General features: G+C 46.7%; 2 protein-coding genes across 2 annotated transcripts; both read right to left on the bottom strand.

Moving 5' to 3' along the window:
• Positions 1-8,836: 8,836 nt before the first annotated feature.
• LOC107210587 (serine protease inhibitor Kazal-type 6-like) lies at positions 8,837-13,186 on the bottom strand. The gene is made up of 4 exons (XM_015641534.2): positions 12,930-13,186; positions 10,814-10,845; positions 9,754-9,866; positions 8,837-8,988 (listed from the first exon to the last, which is right to left on the bottom strand). The coding sequence occupies exons 1-4, from the start codon at positions 12,985-12,987 to the stop codon at positions 8,943-8,945; spliced, it is 249 nt and encodes an 82-aa protein (XP_015497020.1). The 5' UTR covers positions 12,988-13,186; the 3' UTR covers positions 8,837-8,942.
• A 3,143-nt stretch (positions 13,187-16,329) lies between these two features.
• Positions 16,330-20,714, bottom strand: LOC107210596 (double-headed protease inhibitor, submandibular gland-like). The gene is made up of 8 exons (XM_015641541.3): positions 20,455-20,714; positions 19,951-19,973; positions 19,289-19,416; positions 18,987-19,032; positions 17,951-18,078; positions 17,758-17,809; positions 16,979-17,106; positions 16,330-16,496 (listed from the first exon to the last, which is right to left on the bottom strand). The coding sequence occupies exons 1-8, from the start codon at positions 20,510-20,512 to the stop codon at positions 16,451-16,453; spliced, it is 609 nt and encodes a 202-aa protein (XP_015497027.1). The 5' UTR covers positions 20,513-20,714; the 3' UTR covers positions 16,330-16,450.
• Positions 20,715-22,122: the final 1,408 nt, after the last annotated feature.

Here is a 22,122-nt window from a genome sequence, read left to right as displayed (position 1 = left end):
GCTGGTCAATAAACTTCTTTAAATTGTTTCACACTGGAGGAAAATGTTCACAGATGAATAAAAAGATGGGTGTCAGTGTGAGCTCCTTCAACATTTCTGCTTTTGAGCATGTTCTTATAGTAAAACTGTGGGTAAAAAAATCTCCTTCCCAGCTTTGTTTTTTTCTATGCTCTGTGATTTTTTCCCCTCTCTTTTTTGGTGTGGGTGTGTTGTATCTTCAATCCCTGTTTCATTGGCCCAGTGGGCTCCTGCTCCACAGCAGGCACTGTGCTGTGGCTTGGGAATGACTCAGGGGTTGGAGGAGCTTTGTAAATGATTGATGAGCTTCAAGCCAAGAGCTCTGCTGGTGAACACCCAACTTTATCCCTCAGGTGTTTCCCCCCTGGTTTGGGTCATTCTCAAAACACAAATGGTGGAGCAGTAAGAATATTGTCAATTTAACAAACCCTAGTAAACCTTTCTAAGACACCCTGGTTCCTAGGGCAAGATGAGGTGGCTCTAGAATTGTATTTTGCAAAACTTATGACTGTTTATCCAATTTTCTATATTCAGTTCACATTTCATGGCATACAGGGGTGTGTGTGACACTTGTGAGCAGTGAAAGCTGCATCAGTTCAGTGGGGGAACATGAACAGAATTTCAAGCAGACACTTGAACTGCAACTGATGCACTTTTGGGTTCCTCTGCTGTCCTAATGATGGATATTTCTTGAATCAGGACCAAAATGAGCACATTTTTGGAAAAGTTAAGTGTATTAAACTGCCTCAGAGATGATAATGATAAAGTGATGTGGGATTTTTTTTTTTTAATCTGATTAATCCCTTACAGATGTGACTAGACAGAACAGGTATGTTGCAAAATCTTTTTCTATAACAAATGGTACTAAATTAAAAACAAAATTATTTGTGTCTAACTCTTGAAGGAAATTCTGAGCTTCAGATACAGAGGGTTTGTAATTACACCTAGGCAATATCCCCACTCCCACAAATAGTAAATTAGCTGAGATAAACACATTCAGAAGCTGTTAAGCTACTTTGGTTTGGATTTAGTGAGTAGCTGCCACTGGAAAAAAAAGCAGGCAAATAATTGAAATTTCTGACTTCTTTAAACAGAAAGAAAATATTACATTTTGTATGGGCTTTTCCACTTTCAAAAAATGTAGGTAGATTTAGTTCTGCAACTAGTAAATCAAGTAACATGCAGTTTTATGGTGTTGAGATGAGACTAAAATGAGTTCCTGGCTTGTCCTTCACTCAGCCCAGCAATCCCTGACCAAGTTTATGACAGCTTGCCTGGTTTTAAACTGAGACATGCTACAAAATAGATATCTATGTAAACTTAGGTCACTGATGCAGAGATATTCATTGCCCTCTGATGCTCTGAAAGGTGTGTTGAGAGCCCCACAGCTCCCTGCTGGCCCAGGAGCCTCAGCTGGGTGCTGGGATCAGGGTGAATTAGGGAGAAATGCCTGCCTGCCTCTCTGTTGGCCCTGCAGGTAACCCAGCACTTCACACTAAGAGGTTATGGGCAGCTGGCAAGATGAAAACCCCAAAATGAGCACTAAATCCTGTGAGATTAACATATGAAATCCCTTAATGGAAATGTAGGCGTTACATATAATTACAGATCCACTGACTCAGTCAAGTACAGGGGGCAGTTCCAGAAACTGGGGAAGGAAAGTCACAGTATTTTCTCCAAAGAAACTTGAATCAAGCCAGAGAGCAGTAACAATTATTAAGTTGTCAGACTATTCAGGCACTAAGGAGGGCAGATGGAGACTCAAGGGCAGAGTTTCTAGCACTGGCCCATCTTTCACAAGAGTCAGATGAATTTTACACCTCCCTCCTGCATTGCCTTTCCAGAAGAGTGAGCAGAAGCCTTGGGACAGGCATGGGACAAGCACTGTTCTAAAGTCTGGAAGGAAACTAGACAGAAGCTTTTCAGCTAAAGCTCCTGCCAGAACCAATTAGGAGGTGACAGCTGGATTGCAGCAGCTTTACAGGGGCAGGAGACAGCACAGAGTGACCTGATCTCACCTGGCAGGGACAGCATGGGCACGGCTGCAGCCCTGCAAGGACACTGCAGCCAGTGTCAAACACTCTCCAGCCCTGCAAGGACCCAGCAGCAGCTGTGCTCACCCAAACCATCCCTCAGCCCCTGGATCAGTGCTGCTCCCCTGTTCCTAAGTCACAGTGAGACATGGTACAGCAGGATTTTCTCAGGACAGCACAGACGTGGCCCAAAAGAAACAGGGCAAGGCTGGAGGGAATCTGCAGGTGCTGCCCTCCTGCTTCCCCCCAGCTCCTGGCTGGGATGAGAGGTCTCAGCCACCCTCATGTCCCAGAGCAGTGTCCTGGACACCCAGCTCCCCACAGGCACCACCTCAGCTCAGCCCTGCTGTCAGGGACCTGGAGAAAAGCCCCAGCTGCAGAACCACCCAGGCTGATCTTATTGAGAGTTTTTGCTCATTTTGATTCCCAGGCTCAGTGCTGAGTCCACTCACCTTGGCATAGCCACAACACAGAAAATTCAAGGAACCCCTTTGGGGTCAGCACTGCCCCTGAGGGCAGAAAGAGCCTCCCACTGCCCCAAAAGGCCAATTCCTGTTTGCTGGCACAGCTTTACCACGAGGCTGCTCCTTTACCCCAGATATCCTCCCACTGACCCCATAGCAGCCCCTAAACCGCACATTCTCTCATTTAAATCCCCACAGGGAAAGTGCAGCTCTCTTATTTATCATATTTCTCATATTTCCATCACTGTGCCAGCATCCACCAGGCACCAAAGCCACAGCACAGCCAAGAAGCTCAAGTGCTTTTCACTCCATTCTCATGAACAAAGCACCGTCAACCAAGGCCTGTCCACTGGCCAAGGACAGGGCTGAAGGCTCATCTCTAATTACACCTTGTCCTCCCTCCTGCCCCAGCAGCAGAGCTGAGGTTTGACTGCTCAAAGCTGGGTGTTTGACCAGCACACCCTGGCACAACTGGGGGAGCTGTGATAGCAGAAATAAGGGATGTTATCTGAGCTCAGCAAGGAGGATCACAGAGCTCTTGGTATCTGACATCTGCCAGACTCCTGGAACGACCAGGGCAGCATTTGCAGGACGTGCCTCAGGGCTGATCAGAGCTGCAAACAAAACAGGGCCGGGGGTTTAGGCCACTGGAATTGTTTGCTCCCTCCTATACAACTCCATGCTGATTTTTCAGGCAAGTTTGCTTTTCTGTCTCCGAGTTTTTTCAGCCTACTTCTTAAATTGTGATTTGACCTCAACTTAGAAAGGCTTAAACTATATGAAAACATATACAAATATATATCTATTTCAGGAGGTAGATGCTTAGGCCTCACCCAGTCACCACAGCCCAGGAGCTGGGGCTTTACCAGGAAAAAAAAAATAGAAAAAATATCATTTCATGGATCAGAGCCTGATGCCAGAACTAAAGAGACAAGTAAAATAAAATAAAAGCAGCTGGTCTGTGGCAGCATCCAGTGTCCATTGGCAGTACTGCACCCTGCCCACTCCAGGCCTGGACCATTCCCAGGGATTAGCAGGACCTGGAAATGCCAGCGAGACAGGACAGCAAACAGCAGCACACCCTCAGCAGCAGAAGCTCCTCTGGGACCCTATTGGGGTGCAGGGGTCACAAGGATGCTGTGGCTGTGCTGTCCCCCAGCTGCTGGATACAGGAGCTGGCACTGGCTGTGCCTCCTCTCTCAGGGGTGAAATCCTTCACAGAGACACAGCCCAAGCCTCAGAGGAATTCAGTGAAAAGTGCAGCAAACGTGCCATGCTCAGAGCCCCAGCACTGATGCTAAATCTCAATGCTTGCACCTGGCACAGTAACCAAAAAAGCATTCCCCAAATCATGGAGATACAAAGCCAACTCACCCCAGCTGCATTTTTCTGTCCCCAGAATTCTTCCTCCAGGGTGTGCGGGAGAGGTGAGCCATGCCCTGTGGGAAGAGAGGGGACTGAGTACTCTCAGGCCAAGAAAGTCATCACCTTTTACCCCTTACGTGAAGGAGACTGCGCCCGGTGCCTGAGATTATTGATGGGAGGTGATGGATCCTGCCCGAGCAGGACCACTAAAATTGCGTTTTTCTCAATTTTTCAGAGCTGCCCTTCTCCCAAAGGTGGGCAGGAGTAGAGGGCTTTGGGGTTCCTTCCCCAAACGAGTCTCTCCAGCAGGAGCAGAGCTCTCTCCCAGCTCCCGGCTGTCACCAGAGGGAGCCCAATGCCAGGGAACGGAGCATCCTGCGGGCTGGGGAAGGCTGCAGGTGACCTTCTGCAGCCTCTCCTGGCTCCTTCCTATGGGTCATCCCCATAAAAATCCGAGCCCCCGCTGGCCTGGTGTAGCTGTGCAAAAGGATTTAGGGCATGTCTAGAAACGGAGGATGTGTTTACATCGGCTCCCAGGCAGTGGTGCCAGAGGTGACTCCCCAAAATCACCCTGCCAAAGAAAGGCACAACATTCCTTGGCAAGGCCAGAAGTGTCAGAGCTGGACCCTGCCACAATAGCAACACTTCTGTTCATTCACAATTAACTGAACAATTTTAGCTTCAAAGGGTGAAGGGCATCCCTCTGCCCCAGCAGAAGCTCTGTTTTGACCTTATCCTTCAATTCCTGATTGAAGCTCTGCCAAAGCCCTGCTGTCTCCAGAATCCTGTCCTTCTTCTTGAAGCCATTGTCCCTCATTGCTCATGAGTGACAAAGCCAAAGAGGTGCCTTGAAGCACCACCTCATTTCGGGGTTTGGGACAAGCAGCTCTTCCTGTGACACCTGCATTTCTATAGGGGTAAATCTTATTCCTCCCCCATTCTTCCTTTCTCTGTTGGGGTAATCCTTGTCATCTGCATTTCCTAAGCCTTCCCCAGTGTTTTTAGAGCTGCTTTATAGGGCACCTACACCACACAAAATTACTTCAGCTGCTCCTGTAAGAAGGTCCTAAACTACACTGTTTATTTCAGGGGAAAAAACCCACAAACAGCCTACCCACAGAACCCCCACCAGCTCCCAAAAAACAAACACCAACAGTCACACCTCTAAGCAAACTCCTTCTCTTTGCTCTGTAGTCCATGAAAACAGACAAATCCCTCCCCTGGGCTCCTATTTGAGCCCTTCAGCTGTGATAGAGAGGAGGGAACTGTTGGCTGATTCCCAACATCTGGCAGCCCTTTCACCCCAGGGCAGGTTCAGCTGTTCTTTAATCCATAAAGAACCCAATACACTCTGACATCCTCCTGCTGCTCCCTGCAAATGTCACCATCTACATCTTTTCAGTGCCCTGAAAGCTCCTATAGCTCTCCCACCTGCCCCCTGAACTATCCTTCTCCCTGTCCCCATGGCTCAGAAGCCTTTCCACTACTCAGTTTTGGGCCCTGCCCCAAAATTGGAAAGGCATTGGAAAGCTGAAGTGAAAAACCACCAAGAGGTTTGGGGGCTGGAGCATTTGCTTGGTGAGGGGAGGCAGAGGGAGGTGGGGTCACTCAGCCTGGGGAGAAGATTTCAGGGGGATATAACAGCAAAGACCTGTAAAAAAGCAGGTTCCTGAGCAGGTGCATTCAGACTCTTCATGGTGGTACGTGGTTTGGAGATGAGACAGTTGAAAAAAAATTATGTTGGAATTGGATACACAAGGAAAAAATTCTTTACCATAGTGAGAGACAGCCCAAGGAGATTGCACATCCACCTTTGTGGGCTCTCAGTGCTAAATTGGGCAAAGCCCTGAGCAAGCTGATAAGATCTGAGCACTAACCCTGCCATGATGAGGGGTTGGACCAAAGTCCCTTCCAAGCTGATCCAGCCTGCTTCTCTTTGGGAAAAGAGGGTGAACCGGAATGATCACCAAGTCCAGAGCTTCCTCCCCAGCAGGGTTTTGGGAGCCCTTCAGTCAGCACCACCACCCTTGGATCATCCCATGGCAGCTTGAAAAGCCTTGTCAAACACTGTGAATGTCAAGGGAAAAAAGTAGGGCAAAGGATTCAACTGAGTTATGAGAGTGACACGTGCCTGTGCTGGAGGAGGAGGAGGAGGAAGCAGTTGAGCTCACAAGTTAAATGGGCCAAGAGCCTGGACACCATAAAGGATGGGCTGCATCACCAGCAGAGTGAAGCTGAGAGGGAAATAACATCCTTCCCTTTGCCATGGGCATGGCCCGGGCACAGGAAGGTGCTCAGCTGGGACCAGTGGCTTCCTTGCAGTGAGACCATGCACAGATTTAATTCTGATTGTATTTTAACTGCTGAGGGGACTGAGGGAGATGTAGGGAGAAGCTGGCCCTCATTCCACTGCAAGGGGTGGCTCCCATCCCTGCCTCTGCCCCTTCTCCCCCAGGGACAGAAAGAGCTGTGAAGATGCTCATGTTATCTAAGAGAGATCTCAAATGGATCATGACTCACTTACCTTTCAAAGCTGTCAAAAAAACCCCAACAACAAAAAAACAACTCCACAGAACAACCCAAACCAAACACAACTTAAAAGGTGCAGGAAGAAAATCAAGGAGAAACAGTGTCTGAAGGTTTGATTTCTGTTTTGGGGTGTGTTTCTGGGGAGGCAGCCAGACACAGAGGGGAGCTCAGGTTGGTCGCCCTGTGGCCACTGCTGCCCTGTCCCAGGGATCCATCAGCTCCACTGGGAAGGTGAATCCAGATTTCCAAAACCAAGAGAGAACACACCTGGCACCAGCAAAGCATCCCAGTTCCATCCCAGTTAACTGGAGCCATGTGCCTGTTCAGCTGGAAGGATGGATCACAACAGAAGTGGCTTTTGCTGCCTCTCTTGGCCTCTCCTGGGGACAACATTTTGGGAAGTGTCCCCAAGTGAGAGAAGCCATTTCCTCAAACCAGATCACTCCCACTCTCCTCTTCCCTGGCACAGGTGGAGGAGATGGTAGTTGAGTCTGTGAAATATGGAGGTGTTCTATTTGCTATTTTCTCTGAAAAAACAAAGTACATGTTATTAAACAGTGAACCTCTGCAATTTCTGTTCTCCTGTGATCTGTCCTTGTTATCTCAGCCTCCAGATTTAAATGATTAGATATGGCAATACGCTATAACAATATTGGAGTCACTGAGGGCATGTCAAGCTTAAAGATGCCCCATTGCCCTTCTCTCATTAAAATGTCATTTTCCATCTTAAAAATGGGGGTTTTTTGCTCCTGTCCTTTGAACATGGAGCTGGTCCAGTGCTACACAATGTCACAGGATCATCAGAGGGTAACTAGGGTAGGAGAAGTCGTGGAGGTCATCCTCCTCCAAGCTGGAGTTTTGATAAGGAGAGGCATTTTCCCAATGTGTTCTTCATGACCACTTGTGCCTCTTGCTCCCCTCAACCCTGCCCACACTCTGGATGTCCTGTCGAGTTCAGCAACATCTGAATTTAAACCTGAGCAAGGGCCCAGGCTGTACAGCCACAGAGAGGGTTGTTCTCCTTCAAAGAAGAGGTGGCAGATTTTGCAAGAACCCTTGCTGGGATGGGAAAAACGTCAGGATCAAAGGCAGCTGGTCCGAGAGAAGCTCCAAACCAGCTCCAGCACAAAGCTCTGTCTGGGCAGCTCAGCCACTGGCTGCCTGCCTGGAAGTTACCAAATGACAAAGGATCTGCCAGAATTGGGTTATGTGGATTACCAGAGGAGTAGCTGGTATTAGGTGTGCTGAGCACCTTGTTGAGGCCTCTCTTTTTAGGCATTGTGCCCCAGTTGAGTTCAAAGCTGGGATTGTGGCAGGAGAGGCAAACGCTCAAGCTCTGTCCAAACAAGGTCCAGAGGTTTAGGTGCTCAGCATTTAGGTGCTTGCAAAAGATGTTGACCCCTGAGGCTGATGGTAAATCTCCCTTTGAAAGTTAAGTGTTTAACATGAAGGAGCTGCTGTCCCATTGATCTACTGCCAGTGTTTTAACAAGAGGATGCCACAAATATTTCCCTGTGAGAGTTTTGCCCAGTGAAAGGGGAGAGACTGTAAAATTACTTTTCTCGTGTTTGCACAAAGAAGGGTTTGTCAGCCAGAGTGAAGAAGAGAGAGGGCAGCAGTGTGAAAAGCGAAGAAAGGAATGAAGCCTATGTGTATTAAAAATTGTAAATAAATGCAAACATGTGTGCCTAGAAAATCAAGGTCTGCATATGATTCAGAGAGAATTTATCCTAGAGAAGGGGAGAGTAAGCCCACAGCTCTTCTGCTCCAGGGAATGTATTTTTTTTTAAATTATTGACAATTTATACAATCTGTCGCTCTTCTAAATATAATTTTATTAGCATGAGAAGACACTTGGCAGCAGGAAACTAATGCTTGTGAGTTCACAGTTTCCAAGACAAAGCGTTCTCTAAGAGAAAAGAAGGAAAAAGACCGATTTGGGAAGAAGAACCTTACAGCTTCTGCCTAAAACCAGCCTCCACCTGCCATCTTCTGGGTGCAGGCTTAAATGGAGCAATGTTCCCTACCCTCAGCTTGCTTGTCTCTGCTTTCCAAAGGAGATGAGGCATATGCAGTCACGCTGCTCATCAGCTCTCCCGTCACCCTCCCACAATAACCCCTGCGAGAAGGAACACGGCTCTGGAGGCTGGAACCGAGGCTCCTGCTCTCACCCACCCCCTGGGATGGGCAGCAGCCCACGAGCAGGTTTTGGCTGCCCAGCATGTGCCAATGTGCCAGGCAGGATGGGACAGAGGAGCTGTGGCTGGTGGGGGCAGGAGGACACAGGGGAGCCGTGGGAATCGCCTGTATTCCCGGGAGGAGGGTGATGCAACAGCACAGGAGAGCAAAGCCACGCATCAGGCTCCAGCACGGCTGGATCAAAGCCTTTTTCTGGGTCTTATGGAAAAAAAGAATCCAGCCAAGGAATCGTGCTGAGTTTGATTTTATTGAGCAGAGACAGCAGAGGAGGACAGGCTGATCCCGTGTCCGCACCGATGGCGGCTCAGCTCCTGCGGCTCGGTCCAGGGAGGACTCAGCATTTCCCCAGGTGCTTCAACCTTATTTTCCCTCCACTTCTCCTGTAAAAGGAGGGAAGAGAGACTCAGAGCAAGCAGCAGATGACAGATGCAGCAGTGTGGGACGGGGCTCATCCATGCCAACAGGCCTGACTCATGGCAGTGGATGTCCCTGGTACCTCACAGGGAACACCAGGCCATTTCCTCCTCTCCTCACCCTTCTCTCACCTGCTCTAGGACAAGGCAGCCCTGGCTGAACACTAAATGTAATGAGTGCCAAGGCAAAAACATTCTGCAAGCACATTCCATCCATCAGGGACGGCTCCTATTGCATCTCCCTTAAAAGGTGGCAGAGCTGAGGAAAAGGAGAGACATCCTGTTCTTCCTCTGAGATCTTGTGTCTTGTTCCACAAAGTTCATTCAGACTTTTCAGGAATAACTTGGCATGGCTCAGCTCCCACATTCCTCCAGGCACTTCTCAGTACCCAGGAGTGTGGGCAGTGAGAGCTGCAGCCTGTGGCACACAGTGGGAATTGTGCATCAATTTAGTGCTTGTGGAAGGTACAGGCAGGATGCACTTGTTTCCCAGGCCCTGAGCTGCCTCTCAGCATGGCAACCAGCAGCCTGCAACGCCCAGAAATGAATTAAAATTAACTCATAGTCACACAGCTCTGCTCCAAGGAGGAAACATTCCGCTTGGCACGGTTCAGAGGCTGGTCCATACACCAGGAGCAGCCTGGATAGACAGACTTCCCTCCATGAAGAACATCATTAGATCCATGGAAATGAAGGCAAACCCTGCTGTTTCACCCCCCCAGTGTCACTTACAGCACTGCCTTGCAGAAGGCACACTTGTTCCCATACGTGACTCCATCCGTGCCGCAGTGAGGGTTGGACTCCCTCGTGCAGTACACGCTTCTGTTTATGAACTCTCTACAAATCTGCACAGGGAATAACAAAAAACAAAACCCTTCAGGACTCCCACACTCTTTGTTTCACTTTCTAAATTGGACCCGAGGTCATTCATGTAATGCTTTTTCTGACAAGTGCTGACACTGCCTGTTTTCTGACAGAAAAAGCCCTCTCAGGAATGAGCAGAAGCCGCATTTCAGGGGAATTTTGGCCCCACGTTTGAGGAGGGAAATTGTAGTCACCTGGGAGAAGTCTTGATCTCCCAACAACAGGAGTGGATTAGCCTAGGCATGCAGGAGAAGAGTCAGCACTGATGCTCTGTCAGGCACTCGGAGCCGAGCTACCTCCCTGCCGCATGATTTCAGGTGTCTTGCGAAACCCTGCGCTCAGTTTGGTGCTTGCAGAGCTCCTGCTTTCCCAGGGGAAGGAGGGGAAAACCATAGGGAAATTCCCATAGGAATTAAAAATCATGCCAGCAATTAAAAAATATGTACTGGAAGTGTACAGGTATTTTGTCTCTCTACAAGTCCCAGGGATGGTCTAAATTCAGGTGACTACAACACTTAATAATCCATTTGCTTCATGAGAAGATTGGATAGTGAAGCCAAGTCAAAAGTGGCGCAGCACATAAACATTTGCTAAATCAACCATTTATTTCCCTGCTCTACCTGCTCACGTGGCCACACAGCATCCCCCAGGCAGCAGTGAATTCCCCAGCACTGGGAATCCTTGGAAGGACCCACCTGCTCCCAGCAGACATTAAAAACTGTTTACCCAGCACCAAGATTTTGGTTATAAAAACATTCCTCCAAAGGGAAACGCCATGACTGGATGTGGCACTCAGTGCTATGGTTTAGTTGACAAAGTGGTGATCAGTCAGAGGTTGGATTCGATGATCTTGGAGGTCTTTTCCAACAGTAATGATTCCATGGTTCTATTAAATGCAGATTCAGCAAGCAGAAACAGCAGCACTAACCTCTTCGATCTCTTGACCTGCTACATCTGGAACTGAAAGGAAAAAACAAACAAACAAAGAAACAAAATAAATAAAAAACAAATAAAAACCAGACAGGTTTTACACGTCAGCATTACTTTCTGATAAAGTCTGAGCTGAATTCTCAAACCTTTTATGCAAACCACAGTGAAACATACTCCAGGTTTTTCCTACTCCGTCATCACTCACGGGGGAAGAGGGGGAAGGAAATACATTATCTGAATTGCTTCTCAGTATTTTCCTATTTTGAAAAATGCTACTAAAATACCATGTAATCATTCATTCAGCTGCTAGCTACACCTCAGACACATAACCCAATCTCCTGGAAGGCAGCCACTCCCGGGGAAGCAAGCTGCCGTATCGGATGTGGAACCGTGCTCCCAGAGATTTTAAACCCATGCTGGTTTTTAAGGCTTTTAGGCTCCTGCACCTCTGAACAAAGCACGTGGCTGGTGCTGCTGGCAGGAGGGGACCGTGGAGAGGGAGGACCCGTGGTTGGGTTCAAGCCATGCTCAGCACAGCCCAGGCACCCTCCCAGGACAGGCTCAGCCCAGCTGAGATACAAGGAGACGTCATGGGGTGACAGAGAGCAGAACAGGCAGTGCCAGCACAAAAATCCCCTCTGTATCACAGGCTCTGGGCATGGAACTAATCAGTCCATGCTCTTTCTGTTTCCTCCCAGCAAAGCTGGCAGGCAGGCGTGCAGGTTGAGTCAGAGCTGTGAAACGGGGCGACCCTCTCGTGTCCCTAAGGGGGAACCACTCCAGGGTGGGTTGAATGCAGATCTGCAGAATCTGGGTCACAGCAGAGTGGGACAAATGCCCAGCACTGGGGAGGCTGTACCTGCTGCTCAGCAGGGTCACTGCCAGCTGTGGCTCTGGGCAGGAGGTGGAAGGACCCTGTCCTACACTCATCCCTCCCCAGTGGAAATCCCACCCAACCCTCAGTCAGCTCAACCCTCACCCACCAACCCTTCCTACTTATCTTGCTATTTCTGTTGTCCTTCAGTGTTTTTTTCCTGGTGCTGGCACATTTACCCTCTCCTCAGGTTTGGCTAGGCTGCCTTAATGCTGAAGGCACTGATATGGCTATCTGCATATTATTTACAAAACAGCTCATTAAATAGTTTTTATAAATATTACATGCAGCTACAGAAGAATTTGTGATGATGCCTCTTGACATCTGTTTATTTTACAGGAGATCACAGGGTTTGCTGCTATTCTGCCCGGCCTTGGAAGGAAACATCAGCCTTCTGATGGAACCCAGTCCCAATTAAGACTCAATTAGAGACAGATGAATATTTCATAATGAATAATGTGTACAAAGCAATTCACCTCTTCTCCATACACAGCTTGCCATTTTCTCAAGTGACTTCTTTATTCAAATTATTCACAGAAAAACAAGTATAAATAATTCTTGTTCCACATATTCTTCAATAACTGTTGCCACACACCTTGCAGAGTTAGGTCAGCTGGACTCAAGCAAGTGATAACACTGACATGATTTATAGGTTCAAAAATCATCACTCAGCTTCCCCACATCATCACAGAGATGTGTAAATCTCCAGATAAATAGTTGCTGGATCCTTTTAATTTGCCCTCTTTGTTCTGGCTCCTTGAGGACATTTGAATTTAATTTTCAAGCTTTTCTCTGCAACATCAACGAAAGCTGAAACTTTCATCTAATTACGTCTCCACATCTCCAAGGAAAACACCAAACACCAAGATGCTTAGGATCAAAACAAGAGCAGATGACCTGGAGGTGAGCGAGTTTCTTCTCTAAATGGTTCAGCAAAACTCTCCAGTGAACATTTGTACCAAAAATTCATAATTACACTCTGCTTTGGTATATTTGCTGAAGAAATGCTCAGAATTTGCTCGCTCTGTCTCCCAGTGACACCTCCACTACTTTATCCACTGCAGAGGAACACAAGGAGTGGAAATTTGTCACATGAGTGAGCAAATCCTGCAGATATTTTCTACTTGCTCAGCTTCATCTTCAAGCCTGTCAGCTGGTGATCAAGACTCTCCAAAATTTGTTGTCAGGAGAGATTTTGGTGTTTGTTTTTCGTTTCTAGGCTAGGGGAAAGATCACTTACCCGAGAAGAAAGAGAGCAGCAGCAGGCTGAGAAGCACTAAGGCACCTGTAGCCCTCATGCTGCAGGGAGCTCTTTAGTCCAAGCCAGATCGGAGCAGGAGGTGTTGTCTCAGTCCCTGAGCTCACAGTGTGCACACAGAGCTGCCTTTCTGTGTATTTATGTGCCTGTCATAGCTGTCCTCATTCCCCACCTTAATTGTGAGAACTTCTCCACTTGGTTTCTAAAGCCATTATTGGTCCTGGCCGGTTTATGGTGCTTTAAGGAATGCTGTCCTGTCCACATCAAACCTAGAAAGGGATAATTATATGAGTGATAGACGTGCTTGTAACATAATTATTTTATTTTTTTTTTTTTTCTAAATAGTCACAGGATTCTCACAAGGGTGAATTTTCAAAGCGGTGATTCACTGGGGAAGCTGGTAATTTTCATTCTCAGGGCCCTCTCTGAATGCCAGCACCGAGGCTCTGAGTGCAGCGTGATGACACTCACTAGACATTACGAAATAAATCACAGCATGAGAATGTGTTGTCTGTGAAACCAATTATACCTTGTTCCCTGGCTATTTTTGAGGATGGTTCTAAATTTGTGGAGTTGGGGTGGAGAAGCGCTGGGCTGTGACATGCTCTCCTCGCTGTGTGCACAGTCCCAGATAGGACTGCTGACTCTCCTCCCTGAACTATTTAAACTCTAGCTGTCAATGTTTTTCCAGTTTTTCACATTCACAAACATATGTTAGGGCTCTGCTCCCACCCCAAGTGGCAGTGATGGGAATTTGATGGGGAATTGGCAGATCCAAGCTCTATTTCCAGCTGAGGCTGTGCAAGGATTTGTGTTCAGGCAGACCATTTGCCCAACACCTCTCCAGATAAGAATAAGCCTAAATTTTAGTATGTTTCCCTAAGGAGATGAGGCTTAGGAGAGGAATGTGTGTAGATATATCTGGGTTTTAGTTCCCCCAGTGAATTTTGAATACACAACTAGTTACAGCCAAATTTTACACTGGAGTGGAAAAAAAAAAAATCAAAAAAAAAATCACACTTTTATACATTTCTCTAGCAAGAGAGGAAAGATGCTACCAGCATCCCTAGCCAGCTAGAGAGTTCCTGCAGGAGAGCAATGCTATGGGTTGTCCTACATCTGGGGAAGCATTTCAGTTTGCAGCTTGCCAGACATCTTAAAATCCAGAGAGTGGCAGAGAAACCGTGACTGACAGGCGAATCCTCAGCTGTCTATTAAGGGTGATCTCACGACGCAGCCTCTCATGTAATTTAGTTATCAAACCCGTCAGCTGCAGCCAGCCACGCTCAGTTCTGCCACTCACAGCACTCCCTGTTTGCCTTTTCTGCTTTCAGACGTCACTGCTTGCGACCACAGCCTCGATACCTCAGTCCCTTACCTGCCCAAAAAATGTTTTGGCTGCTGCAGCACAACTGGGCTGGCTCCAGCCTCAGCAAACACACGGCAGGGACCAACCCCTTCCAGGCTGAGCGGAGGAAAAGGCTAAATTACCAACCTGGTGATTATTGTTATTGCCCATTTCCACTTCTTTGTGACACCAAGTCATGGCAGAGGTGGGGATTCCGTCCCTCTGACAATCAGGGGTAGGAGAAGGGCACCTGGACCTTGTTGTGCAGCCCAAGGGGTGGCTGGGCAGAGCCTTGCTGGTATCAAGCTGAGTCCTAACCTGTGCAGGCCACTTTTTAGACTTAAATGCTACAAACCTTTCCATCCTCTGAAGTCCTTGCTGGAGGCTTATGAGGCAGCTGGACGCAGCCATATATTCACCATTTGCTCCCCATTTTGCTGCAGGTGAGCAGCTTCTCTTTGGGCTTTTCCAAAGCCTTCACAGCAGGTTTCCTGACTTCCTGGATGTGTTTAAAAAATGACTGGATGTGGAACTCAGTGCCATAGTCTAGTTGTGGTATTAGGGCATTGGACTTGATGATCTTGGAGGTCTCTTCCAACCTAGCCATTCTGTTGTTGTTGTTCCTCAGGCACAAACTGCCTCTGAAGAGGAGGCTCACCATAAAACCTTGCCATCAAAGACAATTTCCTGCTATGGCCAGAACTCCACTAGTCTGTGGCCATGGTGTAAACCTCTTGTCCAACCAGGAATTATAGCCAAACACATCCACTGGCTACTTTTACTGCTCCTTAACTATTTTCTCAGACACACAAGCAGGTGTCTAGTGAGGACTCTCGTGACTCTCCAATTTGTCTTTCCTTAGGAGCAGTCACAAAGGTATGATGTGACTTATGTTATCTGTAGTAATACCAGAAAAAAACCCAAAAATAAGAATTTTCATTCTTCTTCCTACTCTCTGTGCTGGTTCTAGTTAAGGACAAGCCTATTACATTCTGCTACAAACTTCTTGGTCAAGAAATTATCTACTTCAGAAAACAAGACCAAAAGAAGTATCTTGAAAGTCACAGATTTTGTCCTAAATAACAGCCTTAGCAGCAGGTGTTCTTTTACATAACAGGAGAATGGGAGGTGGAGAAAGGATGAGGAAGGGAGTGTGTGAGCCATGGCACTCGGGACTTTTTTTGCTTGTGCTGTTTGCATACTAACTCTTTGACTCACTCAAAAAGATGGCACGTCATCACATACAGTCATATATGTCATTTTTCCTGCAGTGCATGCTTCAGGCTCCCACAAAGATGTTATCTCCACGCCTTTTTTCCCCAGATAGAAAACACATTCAAGCTGCCAGCACATCTTCTGGCCCTTCTTTCACAGACTTAGAAAACCCAAGACCTTTCCCTGAAGGCTCCTCTGGCTCAAATACCACCAGTACAGCCTTTCAGATCTCTTCTCCAAGAAGCTGAAAGCCTAAGCCCAGTCTAATTTCTCTTCAGGTTCTCATTAGGCTCATTACAGCCTTGCATAGCTTGCTGCAATTTTCTGCTGATGGGCACAGTCTCGATGGACACACCCTTCAAGGAAGCAGCAGTTCCTAATTTTCTCTTCCCTATGAGATACCTCCTCCCTTTGCCACAAGCCTCCTTTTTATAAGGCACCACCAGACCTGCCCCTTGCCCAGGTGTGACCAGGTAAAGCTGATCTGCCCCCTTTCACCAGGACCACCCCACCAGGCCAAGGCCCCTAAAAGGAAGAGCTCATCCAGGTTCCAGTGCTGTGACAAAGACAAATCCATTTACACTCTGCAAGCCTTCAAAATTAGATTCAAAGCTCTGCTATTTTATAGCATTTTCTGGTGGTTTGCTACAGAATGACATTCTCTCGTGAGGGCCTGGGCTGGTGTTTTGCCCTTTATTGTGGTTTATTTCACCACTTCTCCTGCATGGCAGAAAAGTACCCAAAAGCCTGAAGACCATTATCCCACCTGGAAAACAAAACCAAAATCAAAACCATTCCATGGCAAAGATTGTGGCTGCATTTAATTTATTGATCAGTCAAAGCAGAAACTGTTGGATAACAGTTAAGGGAGCAAGGAAGAGCATGTTTGATCGAAGAATTTGAGAGGGAAATGTCATGTTGAAGGGTCCAGCTGCAGCACTCAGCACTCGCCAAGGTGCCTGAAGAACAGAGCTCCAGCTTTGCGACTGAAGAGAGAGAGAGAGACAAAATTAGAGACATGGATCTCATTTTTACAGCCCAACTTTACCCAAATAAGCCAAATGCCCTTGTGCTCTCCAAGTCATAAAGTGCTTCACTTAATGTTCCACCTCTTTTCAGATTCCTCAAGTTACACGCTTTCATAGGTTGAAGAGATTTGGGACAAACCCCGTAATTTTGGACACCTCCTACGGACACACTTTCAATCACCCTGACAGGGAGGCAGTCAGCAATGCTATGAGCCTGCAAGCGGGGATCTGCTTTTAATTGCAAGGGGAGGAGGAGAAGACTCACTCAGGCTTAAGATCTGTGGCGCCTGGGGGGTGGCAGCGGAGTGAGCGTTGGGAGAGGAACATGGGGTAGGGATGGGAGCTAACGGGAGCTCTGGGGCTTCCACACCAGCTGCCACAGGTGCAGGTGAGCTCCAGCTCCTCTGCTGTCCTGGCCACACGGTGAGCTCTCTACTTACGAAACAGCGTTGCAGAACTTGCACTTGTTTCCGTAGGTTCTGCCGTCGGAGCCGCAGATGGGGTTGTACTCGGAGGTGCAGATGAGGCTGCCGCCCTTCTGCTGGTTGCAGTCGATGTTTATGTTTTGCTAATGGAACAAAAACAGGGTTTAAAGCTTTTGCTCCCTATATTTTCTTACATAAGTGCTTTATGTTTATTTAATATTTGTAATATGGGAAAGCACAAAAGCACTTTTCAAGAGCAGGGCTCTGTTGTTCCAGCAATTCTGCAGACTCAGAGAATGGGTTTGCCTGGAACGGCCTGAAGTAGGGAGATGGTGGAGGTGAAAAAAAGCTAATAAATATTATTATAAATAGTGAATGACCATCCTGGTGTTTCCAGCTGGCTCTCCCACTGGCTGCTCTGGCTCAGCAGGCAAGAAGAGGCAAGTGGACAGAAAGGGAGTGGTCACAAGCCCCAGTGCACCAAGTTCTCCCACCCAGGGAATCACTGCTACTAATAGTGCTCCTGCATCGATGATGCAGCGTCTCTTACTCATCCAGTTTCACAGTAAATGAAGGTCTCAGCACCCTCTGCCTGCTGTTCCCAGGTCAGAGGGGGGACCAAGTATCTCAGCCATGGATTTGGTTCCATCCCTGTTGACCCTGACATAACTATTTTCCTCAAGTCCTATTTTCAGGCTGAATGCACCAGGACAGTGGAGGCATTTCTATTATTTAGTCATGAGTGTGTGCTGCAAAATGTGACAGCAGTTAAGAGTGCAGGTTTCTGGCTTTACCTGCACATGGAAGCACTCTCCATAGTTCCTCAGGTTCACTTCCAGGCCGCTCCTTTGGGGGGAAAGGAAGTGGAGAATGAATGAGCACAGTGCAGCTGCTTCACGAGCCAAACTACCCCTTTTTGCTCCAAATACCAAAAAAATAGATCAGTGCTGATCCAGGAGCCCTCCCCTGACCCAGGCCCCCACTTACGCCACAGCATTACAGAAGTGGCACTTGTTCCTGTAGGTGATGCCGTTGGTGCCGCAGATGGGGCTGTACTCCATGGTGCAGGGAATGTTGTAACCACTGCCAGGCTTCAGGAAACCAGTACAGTCAACCTGAAACAGTCACAGAGCAGCATTTGAATCTCTGCTCCCCTTTGCATCATCCCTGTGTAATGGAGTGTGGTGCAAGGGACATTTCCCCCTCCTCCCAGAGAAGGTGAAAGGGGCTTCCAGCCACAGCGTGGTGGATTTGGGGGAGCACAGATGAAATCCTGCCCGTGGGTCCAGCATCAGTATCTGTTCTGAGGTGGGCTCCATCCCTGCCATCTTGGGGATTTTCTCCCTGAATGCCACCGTGAAGCATCCTTGCCTAAAATACCTCACACAGCAGCAATTTCTGCTGTGAGGTGCCAGTGCCTTTCAAAAATGGAATTTACACTCAACTCACTGCTCCTGCAATTACTCTGAGTGTATTGAAATGGGAGTCATTGTATTATGTGAAATTGCACAGCCAGAATGTTTCTTTACTCTCCCTCTCTCTAAACTAAAAATAGACATTCTTTGCCACTTTATGGTAGCTCCATATATTGATATTAACTGTAACTTAACTTTGTGATAAACATTCTGATAGAATCCATTTTTTCTGTTACAAAATTATAGTTTAGTTGAAATCCAAACTTCTTCTGGGAATTTCTTAGACACAACAAGCCTCTAAGTCTAAATGTAAAGAGAAGTGTTTTCCTAACACTGAGAGAAACACTCTTGAAATCAAAAGTTTCCTTTCTAAACTCTGTTGTTATACAGAAGATATTTTGCCTTTTAAAACTCACTGATTTTATCAGTTCAAACAAAAGGCAAATTAAATTTCCTGCAGATCTGAAATTCTTCACTTTCACCCCATTTCTGAGAGCTAGCAATTGTGTGGGTTCACACAAAAAATTACAAAAATACAGAACGAATCCTAGGCTGGGTTTGTGTCTGGCTATCACCCACCAGGGGAGGGAACAAATCTCTGACCGTACCCTAACGCATCTTCCATCGTGTTTCTTGTCAAGACCACGGTGGAGGCTAGAGGGAGAGAGGGAGAAGGAAAGCAGGGATTAATCTTTTCATACCAGGTAGTCATCTCAATCATTAAGTCTCTCCACCCGTAAAGCCCCAGTAATTAATCAGATTCTGGAGCTTTGACATGGAAGATCCCGGGCATTAGGAAAGACCGAAACTTAAGAAAAATCGAGTCCACCCCACGATTAGTCACAAGCCCAAGGGTTTCTGCCTGCTGCTTGAGCTGGCACTCTTGGTGACCAGGGGACTTTCTACTCACAGGGCGTCCTTGCAGAGGGCGCACTCGTTGGGGTAGGTGCGGCCATTGGTGCCACACACGGGGTCGTAGTTGCGGGGACAGACGCTGGTCATGGTTTTTCCAGACATCATGTAGGGGCCGCAGGAGGCCTAGGAAAGGTGATTCACAATGTCTCCAAACAGAAAGAAGGGTGTTCTCCCCCTAATCCTGTTTTTGCTGCATTTGGAGGCTATTCTATGGAGAATCTCTATGGCTCCTCCGTGGTGGGAAAAAAAAAAGTATCGAGTTTCTTGCAGCATATGAAAGTACCTCTCTGCTGTTAAGACTTGAAGTAATTTTGGCAAGAATTATGGGCAAAAATGATCATTCCTTGGGGAATCAGGATAGGGAAGATATTTAGGCAGATATTCAATAGTCATATAGATTTTCTGCTGGCACTCTGTGCTGTGCTGACTCGCATTCTACATTATTAATCGCTGTCTTTTTAATCATCAACCTGCTAAATTATCTCTCTCTGACAAAGGTGTTTTCTTATGTTGGGAAAAGAGGTGCACTTAGGGGCACTTCTTTCTTATTCATTTTCTCTTTTTTTTCCCTCAAGCGTTCTCTGGCATATAGTGTGAGTATGAATTATTCATCTAGTCTTAGAAATCAAGAGTAAATGACAAAGATCTAATACTCACCAGTCTTTGAGCAACAGCAAGATCTACAATAAAAACAGAAGTTATAAAATGTAAAAATTGTACAATGTCCTTCATAAAATTCCCTTGGAACCATCAGTTTCCCTACAGAGTAACCAAATACACCTTCTCATTACCGAGAAGTGATTATCCTCCCAAATGTTTTGTCTACTCCAAGTAAATGCAGAGTGATACACCGAGATTAAAAAAAAAAAAAAAACCACTTATTTGCGAAACCAGAAATTTTGACTCACTAAACAAGAATTAGGACCAAAAGTTTTATCCTTCTTTAGCACCATAATCCCCACTAAGGCTCAAAAGCTTAAAGCACAGATCCCCAGTGTTTATCTTCACAAGGGTGAAGATGGTTGAAAAGAGAGGCCGCGTATTCCTAAACCACCGCATCCCCAGGAGGCTGCGCTCCCCTCCAGGATGCACAGAGACAGGGAAAGGATCAGGAGGTCTAGACCAGCACAGAGAGTAACAAAAGTAACAAAAACAACTTACCAGAAAGGCAGCCGAGAAGGACCAGCCCCAGCAGGGCAGCGCAGTTGGCCATCTTCATGTTGGTGGTGCTGGTGGTAGCGGCTGTTCCGTGTGGGTCGGCTGCCGGAGACTCCGTGGATGCTTCTCAGCCTTCTCCCTCCCCAGTATATATATGCATCTCCCCGACCTTGTGAAGTCGTCAGCAGAAAGTAATTATTTGCTCTGTAAACTAAGAAAATTGTATCGATTACCGAGTTGAGCTCCAAAGAATACTTGTTTGTTAGAGAGATGCCCAGAAGAATTAAACAAAAATATGAGCTACACCCAGCTTGTTAACAAAGGCGCCTTGCTGTACAATGAGTGATTTGTACTTTCCAAACAGGAGCACTGTCTCAATAGTGGATGTTGTGAAATGGCATATGGAAGTTGGGGAAGGGAAAAAAGAGCCCATTTGTTGGAAGTGTTTGACTTGTGCTCACCGTATCACATATGCTAGACAGGAACTGGGCTCTGGGAGATGTTTGTGGTACAGCTGAGTGCGGTGACAGGAGCATGGGACATCCTATGCTCTCACTGACATGATATCTGGGGTCTGGCAAGCATCACTTTAATCCACTTTAAAGATGCTGAAGCCTCAGTGAATCTCTCCACACTCTCTCCTGTAATTTCCTGGTACACTGGACTTCTCACCAACAGAAAGTCATCACAAGAGAAAACCATTACAAAAAACCCCCAGAAGTTTATTAGACATTTCTGTGTAGGAGTAAGAGTTATTCATCTGTTGGCAAGGAGTATGAGTCTGATTAAGAAATTATAAGAATAAGTAGCCCTAAATCTGTATTGGGATAATGGTTCCTATTAATGGCAAGCAACTGGTATTCTGTGCAGGTGAAATGGGCTTGTTAATACCAAAGGCATTCCAGAAAAAATTCCAGTAACTGCAAACAGGAGGAGAGCCGTTAGGCTTCCCCCTTTTCCCTCAATTATATGGCATTAAATTTAGACTGTCAGCTGAAAGTCGTGTTTTAGGGAAGATAAGTGATAAATAATGTGCTAGGCTCTGCTAAGTGGCTCGACTCTATCACAAGTGTATGGAAAAACAAATAAGGGATATTGCATAAAATAATAAATTTTTGATTTAAGGTAGTCACGGAAGGAAGTGACGGATGGAACTTGTTTGTGCTTCAGAAGAAGCTTGTTTCATACATGTGGCTTAAAGGCAGACTGAGTTTTAAATAGAAAATCAGAATTGGTTTTCTTATTATCCTGGGAGATGTTCAACACTTGGCATGAGAAGATAAATCATTAAAATGTAGCTGAAAGTGTAAGAGAACTGTAGTCACAGAATGGAGCTTGTGGGATTTGGCCTGTTTATATCAATGAAATAATTTTCCTGAAAAATAAATGAATAATGCTATTTGGATCTCTTTCACAAATATCACAAGTTGAAGGGCTCCTTTGAAAGTTGTTTCTGTCGCATTCTTAGCATCCTGAGTGAGTTGACTTTCAGATTCCTTGAAGTGATTGTGAGCATATTTGGAAAGGAAGCGGTAGTCACGGAAGCATTAATATTGATTAATCTCCAGGGGCAGGAATGCCAAAGTCTGAAAACAAAGCTTCCTCAGAACTTGCAGCAGCCACTGGTGGAGGTGCTGCTTTCCAGCCCTGTGGCTGGGGGGGCTCCAGGAG

This window comes from Parus major, chromosome 13 (genome assembly GCF_001522545.3).
Source record: "Parus major isolate Abel chromosome 13, Parus_major1.1, whole genome shotgun sequence".
Lineage (NCBI taxonomy): Eukaryota > Metazoa > Chordata > Aves > Passeriformes > Paridae > Parus > Parus major.
Note: the sequence above shows the minus strand (reverse complement) of the source record. Positions and strands in the feature narration are given on the sequence as shown.

Excerpts from the sequence above, each read along its gene's own strand:
- LOC107210596 (XM_015641541.3), bottom strand. The coding sequence starts at position 20,512 with ATGAAGATGGCCAACTGCGCTGCCCTGCTGGGGCTGGTCCTTCTCGGC. Across the intron at positions 19,974-20,454 it reads CCTTCTCGGCTGCCTTTCTG|ATCTTGCTGTTGCTCAAAGA; the intron begins GTAAGTTGTTTT and ends TTTTTATTGTAG. Across the intron at positions 17,810-17,950 it reads CACTTCTGTAATGCTGTGGC|GAGCGGCCTGGAAGTGAACC; the intron begins GTAAGTGGGGGC and ends TTCCCCCCAAAG.
- LOC107210587 (XM_015641534.2), bottom strand. The coding sequence starts at position 12,987 with ATGAGGGCTACAGGTGCCTTAGTGCTTCTCAGCCTGCTGCTGCTCTCT. Across the intron at positions 10,846-12,929 it reads GCTGCTCTCTTTCTTCTCGG|TTCCAGATGTAGCAGGTCAA; the intron begins GTAAGTGATCTT and ends TTTTCCTTTCAG. Across the intron at positions 8,989-9,753 it reads GCCTTCTGCAAGGCAGTGCT|GAGAAGTGGAGGGAAAATAA; the intron begins GTAAGTGACACT and ends CTCCTTTTACAG.